Here is a 21,363-nt window from a genome sequence, read left to right on the forward strand (position 1 = left end):
CAAAGAGAAGATTTTAAAAATTCAAAAAGCTCCTCCTATTTGAATTTATTTTAGCCAGACCCTACTTGCTTGGTCACCAAGCAAAAGGGCCGGCCCTCTTAAGGAGATGGTGGCCGACCATTGCTTGGTCATCAAGCAATGGGCCGGCCTCCTTTCTTGGACACCAAGAAGGGCTTTTAATGAGTGGTTTATAAGGCACTAATGAGGCTACGACAGGGACCTAGAGGAGAAAATGGTTTCGGCATTCCGATGAGCTTGAGTATCCCGTGTTCGCCCCGAACATACAACTCAAGTTCAACAACAATAACTCATTCCACTAGAGAGTTATTGTTGCACTACCGCACCAATCTCAAATTACATTTATGGGCTCCTTCTTATCATGAGTGTGTTAGTCTCCCTGTGTTTAAGATAACGAATGTCCACTAATTAAGTAAGTTACTGACAACTCACTTAATTAATATCTAACTCCAAGAGTAGTACCACTTAACTTCATTGTCATGTCGGACTAAGTCCACCTGCAGGGTTTAACATGGCAATCCTTATGAGCTCCTCTTGGGGACATTCTCAACCTAGATTACTAGGACACAATTTCCTTCTATAATCAACAACACACACTATAAGTAATATCATTTGTCAACTTATCGAGCGTATTGATTTATCAAGTTAAATCTCACCCTTTGATAAGTTAAAGAAATAGATACTAAATATATATGCTTGTTATTATATTAGGATTAAGAGTACACATTTCCATAATAACTAAGGTCTAGTTCTTTTATTAAGTCAGTATAAAAAGAACTTACCTAAAATGGTCCTACTCAATACACTTAGAGTGTACTAGTGTAATTTATTAGTCAAGATAAACTAATACCTAATTACACTACGACTATACCAATTTGTTCATTTCCATCTCAGTCGTGAGCAACTGTTTATAATTTATAAAGAGTTGATAACATAATCTTCTGTGTGTGACACCACACACCATGTTATCTACTTTATAAATTAATTGAACAACTATATTTAACAAATAAATATAGACATTTAACCAATGTGATTCATTTATTTCAAAAATAAATGTTTACAAAAGCTAAGCTTTTAGTATACACTCTAACAATACAGTCTCATAGGGAAAATAGCAGATACTACAGTGATGTCATAATATGTGTCCATAATAGTAATCATATCCTTGGACAGTAATAGAAAGTCAGGAGTAGCAAAGACCGGCTACAGTACTGCTCATAACTACATGGGTAACATGTGAGGTATATACATATTAACAATCAGTAAGCCAGTACCTAAACACATACCATAGGTATATATCTAAACCTATGTAAGCATATCAACATAAGTAAGCAATAACATTAGCAGGTATAATAATAACAGCGTACGCACGGATGGTCACTCCCGCCCACCCCTCTACACCATGACCCTTGTATGGTTGAGAGGTCAGGTCAGTGACAGACTATACACCACTCTAGCTACCACTATTCTCGATTGGCCGAGGGGGCAGTTGCATAGTAGCTAACTAGCTACGTCTGCGACAGGGGTCCCTATTGCTCGCAACTCCAGCTATCACTACCCATGAGTAAGCGAGTGGGAGCATGACAGGACAAGCGGCACGCTGCAGCTACCAATACCCATGAGTGGCCGAGCGTGTGGCCCTGGCCAACGACCCTCTCAACCACAAGGGAGAAATGGTCGCCGCCATGCATGCAATGGCATGATGCGTAAAATGTAGCGGTCGTCATATATATATAAACAAAAATCAGGTATGTTATATGAAGCCAGCATGCTAAGTAATGTGTGTAAATAAACAACATTAAAGCAAGTAAGCACGATATCTAGTATCTGCTAAATATCATAGATGACAAGAGAGACCGTATAGATATAGAAACGAGTAGCTCAAAGATCGGGTGGATAAGCATCAAGCACAAGAAAAATTCGAGTGGAGTTAGGATAAACATAGTAACTATTTGAATATTTAGCTCATGCACTAAGATCAATGTACTAAAGAGATAAAGCGAGAAGTACCTGCCTTTATATGTCGATCATGGAAAAAAAATCTCACGTCAATACACTTATCTCGAATCAACGTCCTGCAAATAATATGATATATGGTTTAGCTAATCACATATACAACAACTAGCTAAACACCAAAACTCAATCCTAATTCGATTAGGTAACTATGTTTCCATTCCATTTGGTAATCCAATACTTCTTCGTAGATAAAATCTTGGTGAATTAATTCAACTAGAGAAATCAACTTATAAATGAAGATCTAATTTCATAACTAAATAGATTAAGCAACCCTAACCATTTAACCTCCAATTAGAGTATACTAGAAGCATAATCAATCTAAAACTTAGTTACTTCATTATCAATCGATCAACCCATCCACAAAGAATCACAACTACACTGGATTAAGCTAACTTGAGTCAACTATTAAGCATCATAAACCCAACCTACATAGTCCATCCACATGATTAGTTTAGGTTTAATCATATCATCCAACAAATCCAATAATCCTCAATCAACACAATCATTTTCTCCTCCAATTCACATTCATATTTAGTAATCCATATACAACCAAACTTAACAACATCATCAATTAACAAATCAAATCAAAGAAGAATTGAAATTCAACTCTAAATCATTTTCTCCAGAATTCACATACGGTGAACTTGGCATACAGCTGGTTCTGCTGAAGGGTCTGCAGTACTATCTTCAGGTGCTCTGCGTGTTCTTCCTGAGTTCCGGAGTAGATAAGAATGTCGTCGATGAACACGATAACAAACTTATCTAAGTATTCTCTGAATACTCTGTTCATGAGGTCCATGAAAGTAGCTGAAGCATTCGTCACGCCAAAGGGCATGACTACGAACTCATAATGTCCGTATCTGGTCCTGAAAGTCGTCTTGGGTATATCACCTTCCTTAACTTTCACCTGGTGATATCCCGATCTGAGATCTATTTTAGAGAACACTGCTGCTCTCTTTAGCTGATTGAACAGGTCATCTATCCTGGGAAGAGGATACCTGTTCTTAATCGTGACTTGGTTTAGTGCCCGGTAGTCTATACATAGGCGCATGCTCCCGTCCTTCTTCACGAATAATATGGTGAGTGACTAGAGCGTATGAAGCCCTTGTCGAGCAACTCTTGTAGTTGCTCATGAAGTTCATTCAGTTCTGCTGGAGCCATGCGGTAGGGTACTTTGGAGATGGGATTTGTACCGGGAATGAGCTCTATCTCAAATTCTATCTCCCTGTCTGATGCTAGACCTGGTAACTCCTCAGGGAAGACTGCTGGGTAGTCACATACGACTCGGACCTCCTCTAGCTTTCGGTCCTTGTCCTGGCTGGTACTGACTACATGTGCTAGGAATCCCGTACATCCTGAGTCCAGTAGTTTCTGTGCTTTCAGAGCTGAGAGAAACTTCTTGGCCTTCCTCTTTGGTTCTCTGATGAACCCAAACTGCACTCCCGCTTCAGGTTGGAATACAACTCTCTGTTTACGACACTCTATGGAGGCACCGTACTTCATCAGAAAGTCCATTCCTAAGATGACATCGTAGTCGGCCATCTCTAATACTATCATATCACCGAAAAGCTCTCTGTCTGTGATAATGATCGGCACTGCTCGGAGCCAGTGCGTGGACGCCATAATCTCTCCCGAAGGTAGTGTCGTACCTCTGGGGGTATTGCCAACTTTTCGGCGAATGCCCTGTATATATAAGAATGGGTTGCCCCAGTATCGAATAAGACAGTTGCACTTTGCTGTAAAATACTAATCTGACCTGTAACAACTATCGAGACATTCGCTACGTCCTCTCTGGTGAGTGAGTAGATCCTCATGTTCGTCGCGGCTGAGGGGGCTTCTAGTCTGCCTTGGCTGATGTGTGGACCATCTAAAGCAGCCTGCATCTGGTGCAACTGTGCTGGCTTGACTTTGTACTGAATCGGCTGTGGTGGAGGAAAGCTGGTCTTGTTTGGGCATTGTTTAGTCATATGCCCTTCCTGGCCACATTCGAAACATCCTCGAGTGCCCTTGCGACAAACTCCTGAGTGAAATTTTCCACAAGTGGAACACTTGGGATAGCTGAGCTGTTTACTAGCTGGTCCTCCTTTTGGGTAACTCCCTGGTTTGCGTTTGTTGCTGGAGTTCCCTTTCCAGTTAGAGCCGTGGGAGCTGTGACCCTGGTGTTTCTGAGTACCTGAGCCTTCTTGGCCTTTGGACTCTGAGAGGACTTGCTTATGCTGCTTGATGCTGTTCTGATAATGCTCGGTGGTCAGAGCACTGCTTACTAGTTCTTCTGTGGTTTGCGGCCTACGGACACCGCTGGCCACATTCATTGCTATTTCCGGCCTTAACATCTTGAGCATCAACCGGACTCATTCCCTTTCGGTGCTAACTAGTTCAGGGCATAGACGAGCCAGTCTGTTGAATTTCCTCACGGCCTCCTCAACTGAAAGGTTGCCCTGATGAAACTCAATGAACTCGTCGTAGTGGCGGTTTGTGACCCGCATGTGGAAGAACTCCACGAAGAATTCTCTTTCGAAGTCACCCCATGTCATCTGATTCACTGGGCGCTTCGCTTTAATTTTCTCCCACCACATACATGCGTCTCCTGTCAGACAGAAAGTGGCGCACTTCACCTTCTCATGTTCTGGCCAGTCCAGAAGCTCCATCGTACTCTCTAGTGTTTTGAACCAGGCTTGAGCATCCCATGGTTCACTGGTGCCTGAGAAATTCTCTGGCTTGATCTTCTGCCACTAGATCAGATAGGCTTCCCTCATTGCCCCTGCTACTGGGGCTACTGGTGCTGCAGGTTGGACTGGTGGAACCTCTATCACTACTGGAGTTACTAAATTAGGTTCTGGAGTGACAGTGGGAGTGCTATGCTGATTAGCCCTTAAAGTGGCTATCTCCTATTGTTGTTCGGTTAGTTTCTTCTGTAACTGAGCCACTACCTCTGCAAGGTCTGGAGGAGGCACTGAGCTGTCTGCCTCATGCTGGGGCTCAGTAGCTGGTGTCTTTCTAGCTGGACGTCCTCGTACCATTTTCTAAAGAAATAGAGGACATACATAACTAATAGGATCATATTGCATAACTATTGTTATCATATGAGGTACTATCATACATAAACATGCTTTAGTTTTATAACATGAAAGCAAAACATAAATGAAGTGAGAGATGTTCTTACTTGGAAGCTGCAGGTTCAATGCTGATGTGTGTGTGAGGAAGTATGGAACTTTGCTCTGATACCACTCTGTAACGACCCGCCTCCTACTAACTAGGTTGCGAGGCCGGACCATCACATTATGCTATTGCTAAACTATTATTAATGTGCGAAAAACTGAAATAATTTAAAATTTTGCTAACTAATATAATTTCTTTATTCTACCTGTGCTAAGGGTGCATTCTAAGGTATACATGGCTTATCCTACATCCCCTATGGTCAAGGAGCTGAGTTACAAGGTTTCCTGGTAGAAACCCAGCTTCCCAATCGATTCAGATTGACTCAATCGATTGACAGCTACTGGATCGATCCGTGGATCGATTCAGTGTGCTACTGTATACGGAAACTTCGTTTGGATCGATCAGCTGATCGATCCAGACTTGTTGATCGATCCAGTGATCGATTCAATGTGCTACTATGCACGGAAGAATTTATGGATCGATCAACTGATCGATCCAACTTAGTCAATCGATCCAGTGATCGATTCCAGAGCTCTCTGTTCGTGACAGAACGCTACCGGATCGATCGGCTGTTCGATCCAGGAGCTTACTGTTCACGGAACAAGCTGCCCAATCGATCAGCTGATCGATTGAGGAGCCTCCAATCGATCGGCTGATCGATTGAGGAGCCTCCAATCGATCGGCTGATCGATTAGGGTTTTTGATTTCGTATCAGAAGTCTGATTTCAGCACTATTTCGTGCCCAAATCACATATATAAGTTCTAAATAGCTGGGAAACATCCCAATATCAATTAACTAGTATTCTAAGCATGGCATAGTGCATAGTTCACTAGTTCATGGCACTTAAACATACTAAAGCGCGAAATAATAAAAAATGCTAAAGAGTTCTAATGCTTAAAACAAAACTTGTTAGATCCCTAAGATCTTTATTCCAAGTTCCTGCCCACACACATCTTTGTAGCATTGTCCTCCAGCCTCCACTAATCCATCCTTCCTTTACCTTTATCTGCAGTACAAGGAAAAGAAGTATCTGTAAGCTTGGGAGCTTAATAAGAAACCATCTACTTCACAAAACATGCATACGATGCAATTTATGCTTTTAAAACATGCTATTTGAAATATATGCTGAACATGTTAGAGCATGGCATGGCATACTATCATACAAAACATAGAAATCAAAAGTTGATCATGGCAATATCTTCTAGTATCAACTAGATAGAACTAAACTGACACAATAGCTAACTAAACTAATGCTAAGCTGATACAAATTCTGAACTGTAATCACATAACTAAATTGTGAAGCTTTGAAAAACTATTTATCATAAATAGATGAAAATACTAATCATGCTGCTGATGGGCCCGACAACTGTACTTGTTATGCGCGCATCCCTAACTAGACCCGAGGTAGCAAATCCTGAATCTAGTAGGGTTTACTAGGTTATCTAAACCTAGGGACGACTATGGGAGCCCAACCCAAGGACATCTAGTCCAGTACAGTGCCACTGATAAAAGTAAAATACTGGATCATAAGCTAATTAATTTATCTTGCTTTTATTAGGTTATCTGAACCTAGAGCTAGGTTATCTGAACCTTGAGGCGACTATGGGAGCCCACCCATTGGACCGTAGTCCCATATAAGTTGTAGCAAGGCTAAGTATGCTATAAAATGCTCCTATTGCATTTATCTAAGCTATTAAAAATGCCTATGTTGCATTTAACTGAGCTAGACATTTATCAAACATTTGGTGTGCACTAATTCACACCCTATGCGCTGAAAATCTGTATACAACTAAACTAAGGCATAAAATCGTGAAAAGAGCTACTTATACTGCAGGTGAGGGGTTTCTTACATCCTGCGCTAGATTTCCTTACGATCTGATCGCTAGGCTTTCCCGAAAAATGATCTTCTCGACGATCCTCTTGCTTCTATGTGCTCTTCTCGCGGAGAGGAGCATCCTCGTGCCGGAGTCGTCGCTGGAAGGTGTTCTTGGAGCCTTTGGAACGGAACCCTAGCCCTTGGGGCTTGGTGCGCCGAGAGAAGAAGAAAAGGGAGAGGCGGCGTCGGGTGAGGATGAGGGAAAAGAAAGTTGCGTTAAAACATAACTCTTCACTTAACCTCCCTATTTATATTAAGTGGATAATTCACCCAACTTAAATATAAATATAATTGATTCCCTTTTTTTTAGCACGACCTTGCTGGGTTCACTTGGTTACTAGAGTCATCCATAAAGCATAAGGTCTAGTAGGTCTCGGGTTCAATACCCGTGTAGGCTATTTTACGTTTCTATTTATTTTTGCTACTTCCGCTACTCTAAATATTCAATAAAAATATCCTAAAATTCCAAAAAAATAGTAGAATATTTCTAATAATTTATTTGAAAATTTTCGGGCGTTACACCTTTGTCAACTCATGGCTGGAAGAGTTTCGTGTTAGTAATTAGCCCTAAGAGCCAATCATGAGATGATTAGGCCTTTTAGTTACTAATTGAGTTAGACTCAAATGAACCCACTCATTGGATTCAGTCCAATCCGAATTAGACACATTGGATTAATGGGTTAGAGTATTGGGTTATTGGATTAATGGTTAATCCAAAATAATAAATCCAACCCATTAAGAGGAATACAAAGAGACAAAAAACCCTTGGTATTCATTAGATGAATATAAATAGGTTTTTGGATTTTATTTTTCATTAGATGAAAAAAATGTGACTCTTGAGATTCCATCTTCTTCCTCCTCCTTCCATGGCTGATTCTTGATGTTTGGCCGAACCATGATTCTTGCTATCACAAGAAGATGGTTCTTCTCCGAAGGCTTCGTTCGTGCGACGAACGAAGGATATGTTCGTGTGGATACCGTAGAGGCGCGGACACTTGAATGCGCTGAGATCTGGATCCAAAGAAAAGGTTGTTGTCGGGATTGCGAAGGGCACGCAACAAAGGTATAATCCTATCATGTAGCTTAGCATAGATTATTGCCATGAAAATTGTTTCTTCCCTTCGCATGGATCCGCTAGATAAGAGGATCTAGTATTTTTCCGCTCATGATAGAAATGGATCACTAATATGGTTATGATATTTTTTAAAACAATTAAATGATAATGTGAAATTTTCTTACATGTTTTTTTGTTGGCATAATAATTTTCAAGACCATTTAGGTAACTTAAAAATATTATAATTATCAATTTATCTTTATAAAAAATAAACATTTCTTTACATACTTTAAATAACTTCCTACGTTGAAAGTATAAAATCTTAAGTTATCCTTATCACATAAAAGTAACATATGTTTCTAACCATATAAATAGTAGATCCAAATGGACATATTATTCAATTAAATTTAAAAGCTAATAAAGTTTGTGTTTCACATCCATCTTAATATTAGAGACATGATAATGGATACAAGGAAAATTAGCTTAGCTATCCTCTTTATGTTATCCATTTTTATTATTCCGACAACATCTAGAGAGCTTGCTCCTACACCATCTTCGACAGGAATTGATTTTTTTGAATTACTATGTAAGTTACTAATATTATTTTCATACATTGTTTGAAAGCATAAATCTCAAGGCATCGGAGTGAAATATGCTATGAAACTAAGTGGCATTACATATTTAGATAATCACCTTATTTTTATTGTTCCAAAATTTAAATCTCAAAGTTTTTATACAAAATATTTATTTTTGTGTGTATGATTATCAAATTACAAATACTAAGAGTACTCATTTCTATTTACTAATATGCAGTTAACCAACTTGCTGAAATTGCGGAAAAAGGACAAGGCATATTTTTCCCACGGAATCAATTAATTGGAAATCATAACATGCAATGTTGGCTTTGCTTAGATCCCCCTAGACAGTATGATTAGTCATATCTATAAGAAATAAATATATTTTAAATAAATTATTTTTAAAAATATCTAATTGAGGTATGTGCATGAATCATATTTAAGTGATCTAAGATAATATCCTTCAAATTATTTTTTTTTAAAATTAATAGAAATATTGAGCCTATCAAAATTGAATATACATTCTATAAAAGCATTTAAATTAAAAATAAATTTATCATTTGAAAAAATTATTGAAATTTTTATTAGTAATCTTAAGAATATACTAAACTATATTATAGTTTATATTAATATTAACTAAAATAAAGCTATAATAAAAGATGCAATGAACATGTAAATATGAAACTATTCAATTAACAAATTATAGAAATGCTTATAAGTGTCAAGATTTGGTAACTATAGTCCCCACGAGGTTCCCATTTGGCTAAAGGGGGGCAGACTAGATATGGAGCAAAGGACCAATTTTCCAAGGGTGCATATCCTTTTGAAAAAAAAACCCCCTTCCTCCGCCTAACCACTTGGCGGTAGGCTATAAATTAACCCCGTGATTTACCTCCTAGTATATAACTTAGGGACTGGTTGTAAGGGGTATTCACCTTTTATAATAAAAATATTTGTTACATATAGTTTAGTGTAAATATAGCACCACTTTTTTTTTTTTTACAAAAATTATTAATTTTAACATAAAATATGCTTTAAATTGTAATTATTCAACTTTTTAACTATAAAAATCCTAAAATTTAGTTGATAATTTAAATAATTATATATAATGAAAAAATATATTGATGATAATAAATAAAAAAATTATCAATACTATGAAATATTTAAATGAAAACATAAGTTTTTTAACAAAATTACAATTGATCAAAAAAATGTTTTTATTATTATCCATATATAGTTAAATGAAAACATAAGTTTAACCCTATGTTGCTTGAAAAAAATAAACAAATCACTACAAATTTTAAAGTTTCAAAGAAAAGTTTTCTTGAAAAATCACAAAGTTACATGAACATCATCAAAATTTTCAAAAATGATACAAAGTTGAAAGATGACTATAAGTTTCATTAAATTCAACATTAAATGCCTTAGTTTTGAATCAATACAAGAAAAAACTTTACTTTTAAATACAAATTAAAAGAAAATTTCAAATTTTGATATTTGATATAAATATAACCTATCAATACATTGAACTTCTCCTGAGCTAATCAATGATTACTATTTTGATACTTTTGATTCAATAAAAAAATTATAAATTCTAGTTTATTAGCTTTCCATCTCACTTGAAATTTAAGAGTCTCAATACAAATATTAAGTTCAGCACTGTATTTCGAGTGAGACATAAATAATGTATCAAAACTTTGTTATGTGATGATGCAAATCTAACCTTGCAAAGCAAAGCAACAACCATAATATAAAGATATTGGTTGAAATCCAACATGGTCTACTTTTCTAAAATACTATATGGAAGAGTTAATTATTTGGGGGAAAAATTTAAATTTGACCTGAATAGATTCACCATTTACTCCATACGAACCCATATCCTAAAAATAAACTTTTATTTCATAGCTTCTATTAAATACTCCAAGATAGGAATTTTGTTTCTTAGATTCCTTGTAAACAATCCATTTTTATAGAAATTAACCCTTTACCTCTCAAGATCATGTCCCACATGGATTTCTAGTCCTTGATCCCAATTTTTGATTGCTTGATACTAGTTTCAGAGCCACAGATTTACAAGGTCCATTACACATGTTTCTGATTTTATGGTTTGTTTTTTTCGATGCGACTTTTGAGTTCTAGGACTAGGCAACTGTCGGGCATCTCCAAGATATAGGAAATGGACTTATATTTCTGGTGATTATCTTATCTTTTGTGTTGACTACATTTTATACGTGATGGATAGACACTCTCCAATTTAGTTGGATTGTGTATCTATTTCTATACCTGTCTAGTAGGTATTCATTAACTTGGTGTAGCATGATGATACTCAGTCAATCAACTCTATTTTTAATTGTGGTCATTGTTGACTATGGAAGTGACTAGTTGACACATGGAAGACTCTACCTTGATGAAGAGAATGTTGATTCCTTAGTAGCACCGACTGATATCGAGTTGGAAAGTGAGGGTAAAATCTATCAATAACCTAGTGGAGATTAGAGATTATAGTCTCAGAGAATTAATCCTACCCTACCACCGGTGGTACCAACTCTTGCTACTACCATCTAGGTGAAAGATAGAGTTGTATACAATTATTGGCTTGGTTAGTAAAGGATCAATTGATTCATGTTGTCTCGATCAATAGAGGACCAATTTATCCTATTTCATGGAGTTTCTGACCTTTGAGTAGCTTGTGACTAGTTAGATAACCTAGAAGGAACACTTGAGTACATAAATTGTATAGACGTAGAAAGGACTGAATTATATATATACCATTGCTAGCTTGACTAGTCAATAGAGGATCGAGGTATCTTATTCGATGAGGACATTTACGATGGACAGTATATACATGGTTTGGATAACTTAGTAGATATATTCAGGTAGATGACCCCCAATGATATGGAAAAGTGTAGAGGTAGTTGCTTAAAACTTATGTGATACAACTGTCATGCCTCGAGTGTAAGGTAGTCCGACGAAAATCGGACAGCACATCCCCTGTAACAATGACAATATGAAGTATATATATATATATATATATATATATATATATATATATATATATATATATATATATATATATATATATATATATATATATATATACATCCACTAGCATACTCATCAGCTATATATTTTAGCCCACACGGCTGGATATAAACACACAAGTAGTTTATAAGTAGACCACATGGATTGAAATAATCACAAACAATGCAGTTAATAGTCAACCCACATGGCTGAAAGATAGCACAGCGGAAATCACAAAATAACGAACATTAAACGAACAAAACAACTAACTGCGAGCCGGCTCGGCTGGACACATCATCACTAAATCAAATACAAGATTCCAAAAAACAAAACTCCATATAAAAGAATACACAAATACAAGAACAAGTGCAAAACCAATAATGTGAATGGAAGCTCTAATGGTAGGAGAAGCTCGATGTGACATAGGACTGGCGGACAAGATCTCCAGGCGACTCCATAAATCCTTTATCTGCTACCTGACGAAATAAACCAGTTTATGGGGTAGTGAGTGATGAGACTCAGCGGGTAATATACAGATAGTGCATGAACATAATAAAGAACTAGAGATACAGTCTCGTTGGGAAAATAGCAGATGCTACAGTGATATCATAATATGCGTCCATAATTGGAACCATATCCTAGGAAAATAATAGAAAGTTAGGAATAGCAAAGACCTACAGTACTGCTCATGACTACATGGGTAACATATGAGGTATATACATATTAACAATAAGTAAGCCAGTGCATAAACACATACCATAGGTATATATCTAAACCTATGTAAGCATATCAAAATAAGTAAGCAACAACATTAGAAGGTATGAAAATAACAGCGTATGCACACATGGTCACTTCCGCCCACGCCTCTGCACCGTGACCCCTGTATGGTCGAGGGGTCAGGTCAGTGATAGACTATACACCACACCAGCTACCACTACTCTCGATTGGCCGAGGGGACAGTTGCATAGTAGCTAACTAGCTACGTCTGCGACATGGGTCCCTGCTGCTTGCAACTCCAGCTATCGCTACCCATGACTAAGTGAGTGGGAGCACGACAGGACAAGCGGCATGCTCCAGCTACCACTACCCATGAGTGACCGAGCGTGTGGACTTGGCCAACGACCCTCTCAACCACAAAGGAGAAATGGTTACCGCCATGCATGCAATGGCATGATGCGTAAAATGTAGCATTCGTCATATATATATATAAACTGTTATATGAAGCCAACATGCTTAGTAAGGTGTGTAAATAAACAACATTCAAGCAAGTAAGCACGGTATCTAGTATCTGCTAAATATCATAGATGACAAGAGAGACTGTATAGATATAGAAACGAGTAGCTCAAAGATCGGGTAGATAAGCATCAAGCACAAGAAAAATACGAGTGGAGTCAGGATAAACATAGTAACTATCTAAATATTTAGCTCATGCACTAAGATCAATGCACTAAAGAGATAAAGCAAGAAGTACCTGCATTTATATGTCGATCATGGTAAAAAATCTCACGTCGATACACTTATCTCGAATCAACATCCTGCAAATAATATGATATATGGTTTAGCTAATCACATATACAACAACTAGCTAAACACCAAAACTCAATCTTAATTCAATTAGGTAACTATGTTTCCATTCCATTTGGTAATCCAATACTTCTTCTTAGATAAAATCTTGGTGAATTAATTCAACTAGAGAAATCAACTTATAAATGAAGCTCTAATTTCATAACTAAATAGATTAAGCAACCCTAACCATTTAACCTCCAATTAGAGTATACTAGAAGCATAATCAATCTAAAACTCAGTTGCTTCATTATCAATCGATAAACCCATCCACAAAGAATCACAACTACACTGGATTAAGCTAACTTGAGTCAACTATTAAGCATCATAAACTCAACCTACATAGTCTATCCACATGATTAGTTTAGGTTTAATCATATCATCCAACAAATCCAATAATCCTCAATCAACACAATCATTTTCTCCTCCATTTCACATTCATATTTAGTAATCCACATAGAACCAAACTTAACAGCATCATCAATTAACAAATCAAATCAAAGCAGAATTAAAATTCAACTCTAAAACTCACGCAAATTGGATTTCTCCTTTGTCAACTTATGGCTGGAGGAGTTTCGTGTTAGTAATTAGCCCTAAGAGCCAATCATGAGATTATTAGGCCTTTTGGTTACTAATTGAGCTAGACTCTAATGAACCCACTCATTAGATTGAGTCCAATCCGAATTAGACACATTGAATTAATGGGTTGGACTCAATGGGTTAGACTTATTGGATTATTGGATTAATGGTTAATCCAATATAATAAATCCAACCCATTAAGAGGAATACAAAGAGACAAAAAATCCTTGGTATTCATTAGATGAATATAAATAGGTTTTAGGATTTTATTTTTCATTAGATGAAAAAAATGTGACTCTTGAGATTCCATCTTCTTCCTCCTCCTTCCATGGCCGATTCTTGATGTTTGGCCGAACCATGCTTCTTGCTATCACAAGAAGATGGTTCTTCTCCGAAGGCTTCGTTCGTGCGACGAACGTAGGATATGTTTGTGTGGATACCGTAGATGTAACGCCCGAAAAATTCTTAGATTTATTTTAGAAATATTATATGATTTTTCTGAAATTTTAAGATATTTTTATGGAATTTTTAGAATAGCCGAAGTAGCAGAAATAAATAAAATCGTAAAACAGCCTAACCGGGGAATTGAACCCGAGACCTAGCAAATCCTACGACTCATCGATGACTTTAGTAACCAAGGGGCCCCAGCAGGGGTATGCTGAAAGGAAAGGAGAATAATTATATTTAAAGTTTAGTTGGGTGGTATTAACAACATAATATAAATAGAAAATTAAGAGAGGAGTTATTATTTTCCAAACGACAACTCTCTTTCTCCCTCAAACCCTCAACGCAGCCCCCTCCTTCTCCTCACCCTCTCGGCGCCCGAGTCCAAGAAACCTAGGGTTTCAACCCTAGGGCCGTAGGACCACATTCCGGCGATGACTCCGGCACAAGGACGCTCCCCTTCGCGAGAAGAAAGCATAGACGCAAGAAGATCGTCGAAACGATCATCTTCTCCGGAAATTTAGAGATCGGATTGTAAGAATATTTAGCACAGGAAGTAAGTAACCCCTCACCTACAGTATAAGTAGCTAATTGTACGGTTTTTACGCCTTAGTTCACTTTTATGTCCTTAGTCTGGTCATATGCAGAGTTAGAGCACACCAAGTGCTCGATAAATTGTATAGAATAGTTAAACACTGCAGTACGCGTTTTAATAGCTCAGTTAAATGCCTAGATGCACTACAAGAAAAAAGCTAATAGACAACGCTTTTAAAGCATTGTCTTTTTGCCTGAAAAAGCGTTGTTAAAGGCATTATTGTAAAAAGTCTGCTCAACGACAACACTTTTAAAACGTTGTCGTTTGTACCAAAGACAACGCTTTTGCAACGCTTTAAAAGCGTTGTCATTTTATGCAAAGGCAACGTTTTGCAACGCTTTTAAAGCGTTGTTTTTGGTAGAAAAGACAACGCTTTTGCAACGCTTTAAAAGTGTAGTCATATTTTGCAAAGACAACACTATTACAACGCTTTAAAAGCGTTATTTTTTTTTTACAAAGACAACACTTTTTGCAATGCTTTAAAAGCGTTGTCGTTTTAAAGAAAAAAAAAATTATTTAAAAATCATTATTTTTATATTTACGAAACTATTATTTTTCTTTTAACATGTCTAGATTCAAATTTTACATATAATCAACTCAGCTAATGATTTCAAACTCATAAAAATAATAGAAATCTGACGTTGAAGTAATATTAATAATTAATTACATGAAAAGCTAGTAAATATCAAAATTTACACTAATTCTGTTTCAAAGTATATAGTGATATTCACATATAAAACAAAAGAGCACAAAAAATCTATTTTGAACAGTTACAATCTGTTTAGCCAACAATCTGTTTACTGAATACTGAAGTTGTAACACCCATAGGGTACTTAGCAAGATTTTAGATATTTTTATCATGAATAAAAATAGGTCTTAGGTAAACATTAGCCAAAATATAAAATGAAAATAAAAAGATACAAGACCTAGGACTTGAACCTTGGATCTCTCACTAAATACATGAATATGTTAACCAATAGACCAAGAGTAATTATTGTTAGAAAGGAGAGGGAAATCATGGTTAAAGGTAAGGAAGTGAAGGCTCTCTTCACTTAGAAGGAGAAGTTGGAGTTGCCTTTTTCCTCTCAAGGAAAAGATGAGCCTTGCTTCTTCTTTTCATTAAGAGTGAGTAAAAGAAAGGAGAAGGAAAAGTGCATTTTCCCTTCCTCCTCTCATGTAGAATAAAAAGGGAAATTAAAGAAGAGATTTCATTTTTTTTTCTCTCTTCCTCTTCCCTCCTTCTCTCCACCGTGACCAAGCCCTTCCCCACCTCCATTGCCGAGCCAAGCAAGAAGCTTCCCTCTAGGAAGGCTCCACAAGCAAGGTCTCTTCCCTAAGAAAATCAAGAAAGGATATGAGTATCCCCTCACTGCAGTACAAGTAGTTGTCGCTCGTTTTATATGTAGATGTTTTTGAAACCTTAGAGATTCTCTTGTAAGTTTCAGCCAAGATAAAATGGGTGGTCACTTAGGGTTAATAAGTTACAAGTTATGTTTTATGTGGGAAAAAAAGAAAGAAATCTTGAATCCCCTTGAATGTTCAGGCTAAGACTAAAAGTAATGGTGGAAAACAAAGTTTCTTTTGACAACATGCTTGTTTATGCTCCTTCATGATATATGAATTTTTATATGTTGATAGCTTAGGTTTTTATGCTTCATGTGGTAACAAAAATGAGGAAAACCCTAATGTAAAGTTTCGGCCAAGATGGGTTATAAGAGTTAGGACAAAAATTTTGAAAAGGAAATATGTTGTTTATGCTCCTTCATGATATATGAATTTTTATATGTTGATAGCTTAGGTTTTTATGCTTCATGTGGTAACAAAAATGAGGAAAACCCTAATGTAAAGTTTCGGCCAAGATGGGTTATAAGAGTTAGGGCAAAAATTTTGGAAAGGAAATATGTTGTTTATGCTCCTTCATGATATATGAATTTTTATATGTTGATAGCTTAGATTTTTATGCTTCATGTGGTGACAAAAATGATGGAAACCCTAGTGTAAAGTTTCGGCCAAGACATGATACCAAGCTTAGGGTCAAAAATTTGAAACCCAATCATGCTTATTTATGCTTGTTCATGAGGTATGATATCTTGTATGTGGTTAGGTTAAGTCATGATGTTACATGTTGCATTAGAAAAATTTAAAACCCCAATTATAGGGTTCGGCCAAGGTGAAATGCAAAGCTTAGAGAAAAGTTTTGAAATCTAATTATGTTTATTTATGCTTACTCATGAGGTATGATATCTTGTATGTAGTTAGGTTAAGTCATTATGTTACATGTGGCATTAAAAAAAAAAAACTTAAAACCCTAAATGTAGGTTTCGGCCAAGAGGGAATGCCAAGCCTAGGGTAAAGTTTTGAAACCAAATCATGCTTAGTTATGTTTCTACATGATATATGATCTTTTGTATATTGTTAGATAAGTTTTCATGCTACATGTTACATAAATGAAACTTAGAATATCACCTTAGGGTTTGGCCAAGCAAGTGTAGAGACTTAGAGCCATGTCTTGCAAACTAACCATGCTTGTTTATGCCCATTTATGATATATGGTTATTTATCTATGGGTGGTTTTAGTTTCATGCTTCTTATAGTGGAAAAAAAATGGGAAATCCAATTAGTAAGGTTTCGGCCAAGGTGGATAAATGGGTTTAGAGTGAATCTAACCAAGCATGCTTATGTTTTCTCATGATGTGTGGTCTTTGATATGTGATTAATTTAAGTTCCATGCTTCATGATATGATATGTTATGCCTTATGTTATGAGATAAGCTATGTTCCATGATATGATATGCTATGCTCATGATATGATATGCTATGCTCATGATATGATATGCTATGTTCATGATATGATATATTATGCCTTATGTTATGAGATAAGCTATGTTCCATGATATGATATGCTATGCCCATGATATGATATGCTATGCTCATGATATGATATGCTATGCTCATGATATGATATGCTATGCTTCATGATATGATATGCCATGCTTGATGTTATGAAGATCACATGTTATGCTTTATGTTATGATACGAACATGTTATGTTTCATGATATATGTATGAAAGGCTTATGTAAGAAGAAAAACCTAAGAGTTGCTTCCCTTAAGTTGGGATCAAGAGCACTCTTCATGGTATGGCAAAGAGATGCTTCCCTTAAGATGGGATCAAGATCTCTCTTCATGATATGACAAGAAATTATGACATGTATGATAAGCTATGATATGCATGATGACATGATATATATGACATGATAGTTTACTTTGTATGGCTTGTACCAAGGGTGGGCTCCATAAGCGCCCCGAGGTCGATGGTCTATGAAACGGGCCTTGTAAAAAGGGATGGGCTCCTTAGTACGCCCCTAGGTTGACGGACTATGAACGGACCTAGATCCCTAGTAGGTTCGGGGCTAGCTACCCTGTCCTAGGGATTGCGCGCATTTATGTATGTATGTGGTACAAGCCGGGACCTCATGATGATATTATGTTCAAGTATGTATATGATATGTTTTAAAAGAGACATGATGCATATGTGCATTCCATGATACATGTTTTAAAAAAATATACATCTTGCATCTACATGCACATATTTTATGAATTATTGTTTATGCACTATTATGAACAGGTATGAGTTATGATACATGCTTACATGATATGATATGTTTCAGGATATGTGCTTACATGATATGATATGTTTCATGATATGCACTCACATGCTATGCTATGCTATGTTATACTTCTTATATGATATGATATGTTTACGTTATGTTTTCCTCATGCTATGTTATGATATGTTATGTTTCTTACATGATAAGATATGTTCTATGTTATGATTCCCAATGCTATGTTATGCTATGCTATGTTTTACATGTTATGTTGTGTTATGTGCTTTATGTTTTATGAGTAGGAAAGGAGCTCATTAAGCCTTTGGGCTTATAGTTTTATGTTCCTTGTACTGCAGATAAAGGCAAGGAATGGATGAACTAAGGGGAGCAGCAGGAAGGGCAATGATGATGTGTGTGGAAGTGGCATGGTGGATAGATCAACTATATTTGGTCAAATTATGCATGTGAACTAAGTTTGGACCCAATGCTTATGATGATAGTTTGAGCTAGTATGTTATGCTCTTATGATATTTTGCTCATGTTAGAATAATTATGATATGGTAAAATGTTAATAAGTTATGATTCACATGCCATGTTTAAAACAATCAAATGCATATGATAAAAATTTTAAGTATGTCTTCCGCTACCATGAATTCATATGCATTAGTATGTTAGGTGAATGTAAGTAACCCCGTCCCTCTAGGGCAGTCAGAGTGTCCATGGAAGGGCGGGCGTTACAGAAGTAGCCAACAATCTATTTACTCAAAATAGTACAGTAGTTACTGAATCCATACGCTTAGTGTACTGATCAATTACTGAATCCAGACGCTCCTTAGTGTACTGATCTCGACTGTCCTGTATCCACCTACAAAAGTAGCAATAATATGTTTCTAGTTCATATATGAGCATTACTGATGGCTCTCAAAAGAAACAAAACAATCATCATGACTTTCTACCTACCAAACACACGCAATATCTTAATGAAGATTTTCTGTAGATATTTTGTGCAGTTAGTGTTTCCCATTTAATTATTCAAGTATAATATGGTTTCATGGAAATTATATTCCATCAAAAGAATCCCCTCTAAGAGGTTCTAATTCTAATGAAAATCTTAATGAAGATTTTCAGATCCTTAATGTAAAATAGTTTTCAAATTGCACGCAGCTATCTGACTGCTTTATTAAACTGATCTCATGCAGCTTGTTCTTTGATCTACTAAGAGGCAAGCACATGCTCTCCCAAGTTTACTTCCTCCCCTATAGTTAGATACACTTTGCATTTTGCATAGGAGACCACTACCAAAGGGCTTTCATTACTCAAATCACAATTGCAGTGGTGGTATTCATCCAGATTCTACAGCTCTTAGCAGGTACACATTGATGTTCTTCTTGTTAATCCTCCCTCCAATCCAATCCGATCCTTGCATTTGAAAGTTGCACTTGTTTTTTTTTCTTTATGCAGTTTTCTTGATACTGGGCTGATTAATCATAGCGCCTATGATAGTTTGGTTCTTGCTTGGTTACAAACTATGGAACAGGGGAGTCGCAGTTGACCTTATAGAGAAGTTTCTTCGGCGCCAGCAAACACTGATGCCAACAAGATACGCCTACTCTGAACTCATAGCAATCACAAGGCATTTTAGAGAGAAGCTCGGCCAAGGTGGCTTCGGCTCAGTCTTCAAAGGGGAACTTCTAGGGGATCGTTTTGTTGCAGTTAAGATGTTAAGCAACTCCAAATGCAATGGCGATGACTTCATCAATGAAGTTTCTACATTAGGTAGGATTCATCATGTGAATGTCGTGCGGTTAGTTGGATATTGCTCAGACGGATCAAAGAGAGCTTTGATTTATGAGTATATGCCTAATGGCTCACTTGACAAGTACATTTTTGCTCCCAATGGAACTAATGGTCACTTTTTCACCTCAGAAAAACTCATTCAAATAGCAATTGGTATTGCACGGGGCATCAATTACTTACATCAAGGATGTGATATGCAGATTCTACACTTTGACATCAAGCCTCATAATATACTTATCCAAACACACGCAATATGCACTCATCCAAACACATGCAATATCTTAATGAAGATTTCTGTAGCTATTTTGTGCAGTTAGTGCTAAAATGAAGATTACTGATGGCTCTTCCTAATGTTTCTGTTAGTCTAAATGCCCATAGAACCATCGAAGAAAATATGCAAAGCAACATTAGGAAACAATAGACACATAAAGTACATAGAAAGAGTGCTAAAATAAACATGTAGATTGTTAAAAAGATAAAACAAAAATGCTACTATTCAGAATAAACTAATAAATGATATAATAAGAGAAACTATGTTCAGTAGAATACCAGTACTAATAGATAACAAACATATTTTGTGATTAGACAAGTTGAAATATCAGAGTTGAAGGGGTGAGGGATAACACGAGATAAAAGAAACTCTAGTTAATAGCCAACTACGATCATAAACTGTCAAAAAAAGATATCTTTTCTCAAAAAATTAGTCTCACGAAGCAATTCATGTTAACAGCCGAATTAGCAGATTATTAGTTAAGATACCTCAATGGCATATTATTAGTTAAGAAATAAGGTTAACAATGAAACAAAAAAATAATGTAAAAACACTCAAACCTCAATGGCAGATTATTAGTTAAGTAACAAGGAAAAAGCGCCACGAGAAATCAATGATTCATACAAGAAGCATCGAGTTACAAAAAGCTATAAGTAGAAAAACGCAATGCTGAAAATAATAACCCTAAACTAGCCAAAAAAAAGTATCTTTTTTTTAAAAAAAAAATAATAATCTTGTGATGAAATGCATGTTAACAGCCTAATTAGCAGCATCAGTCTGATAAACCAA

At 36.4% G+C, this 21,363-nt stretch overlaps 1 protein-coding gene across 1 annotated transcript; it reads left to right on the forward strand.

Annotated features, from left to right (window-relative positions):
- Nucleotides 1–20,002: 20,002 nt before the first annotated feature.
- On the forward strand, nucleotides 20,003–20,654 carry LOC122036705 (rust resistance kinase Lr10-like). The gene is made up of 2 exons (XM_042596108.1): nucleotides 20,003–20,456; nucleotides 20,617–20,654. Exons 1-2 carry the CDS (start codon nucleotides 20,003–20,005, stop codon nucleotides 20,652–20,654), a joined length of 492 nt encoding a protein of 163 aa, XP_042452042.1.
- The last annotated feature ends 709 nt before the right edge of the window (nucleotides 20,655–21,363 follow it).

Source organism: Zingiber officinale, unplaced genomic scaffold, assembly GCF_018446385.1.
Source record: "Zingiber officinale cultivar Zhangliang unplaced genomic scaffold, Zo_v1.1 ctg198, whole genome shotgun sequence".
Taxonomy (NCBI): domain Eukaryota; kingdom Viridiplantae; phylum Streptophyta; class Magnoliopsida; order Zingiberales; family Zingiberaceae; genus Zingiber; species Zingiber officinale.

Excerpts from the sequence above, each read along its gene's own strand:
- LOC122036705 (XM_042596108.1), top strand. The coding sequence starts at position 20,003 with ATGATAGTTTGGTTCTTGCTTGGTTACAAACTATGGAACAGGGGAGTC. Across the intron at positions 20,457-20,616 it reads ACTCATTCAAATAGCAATTG|TTAGTGCTAAAATGAAGATT; the intron begins GTATTGCACGGG and ends TATTTTGTGCAG.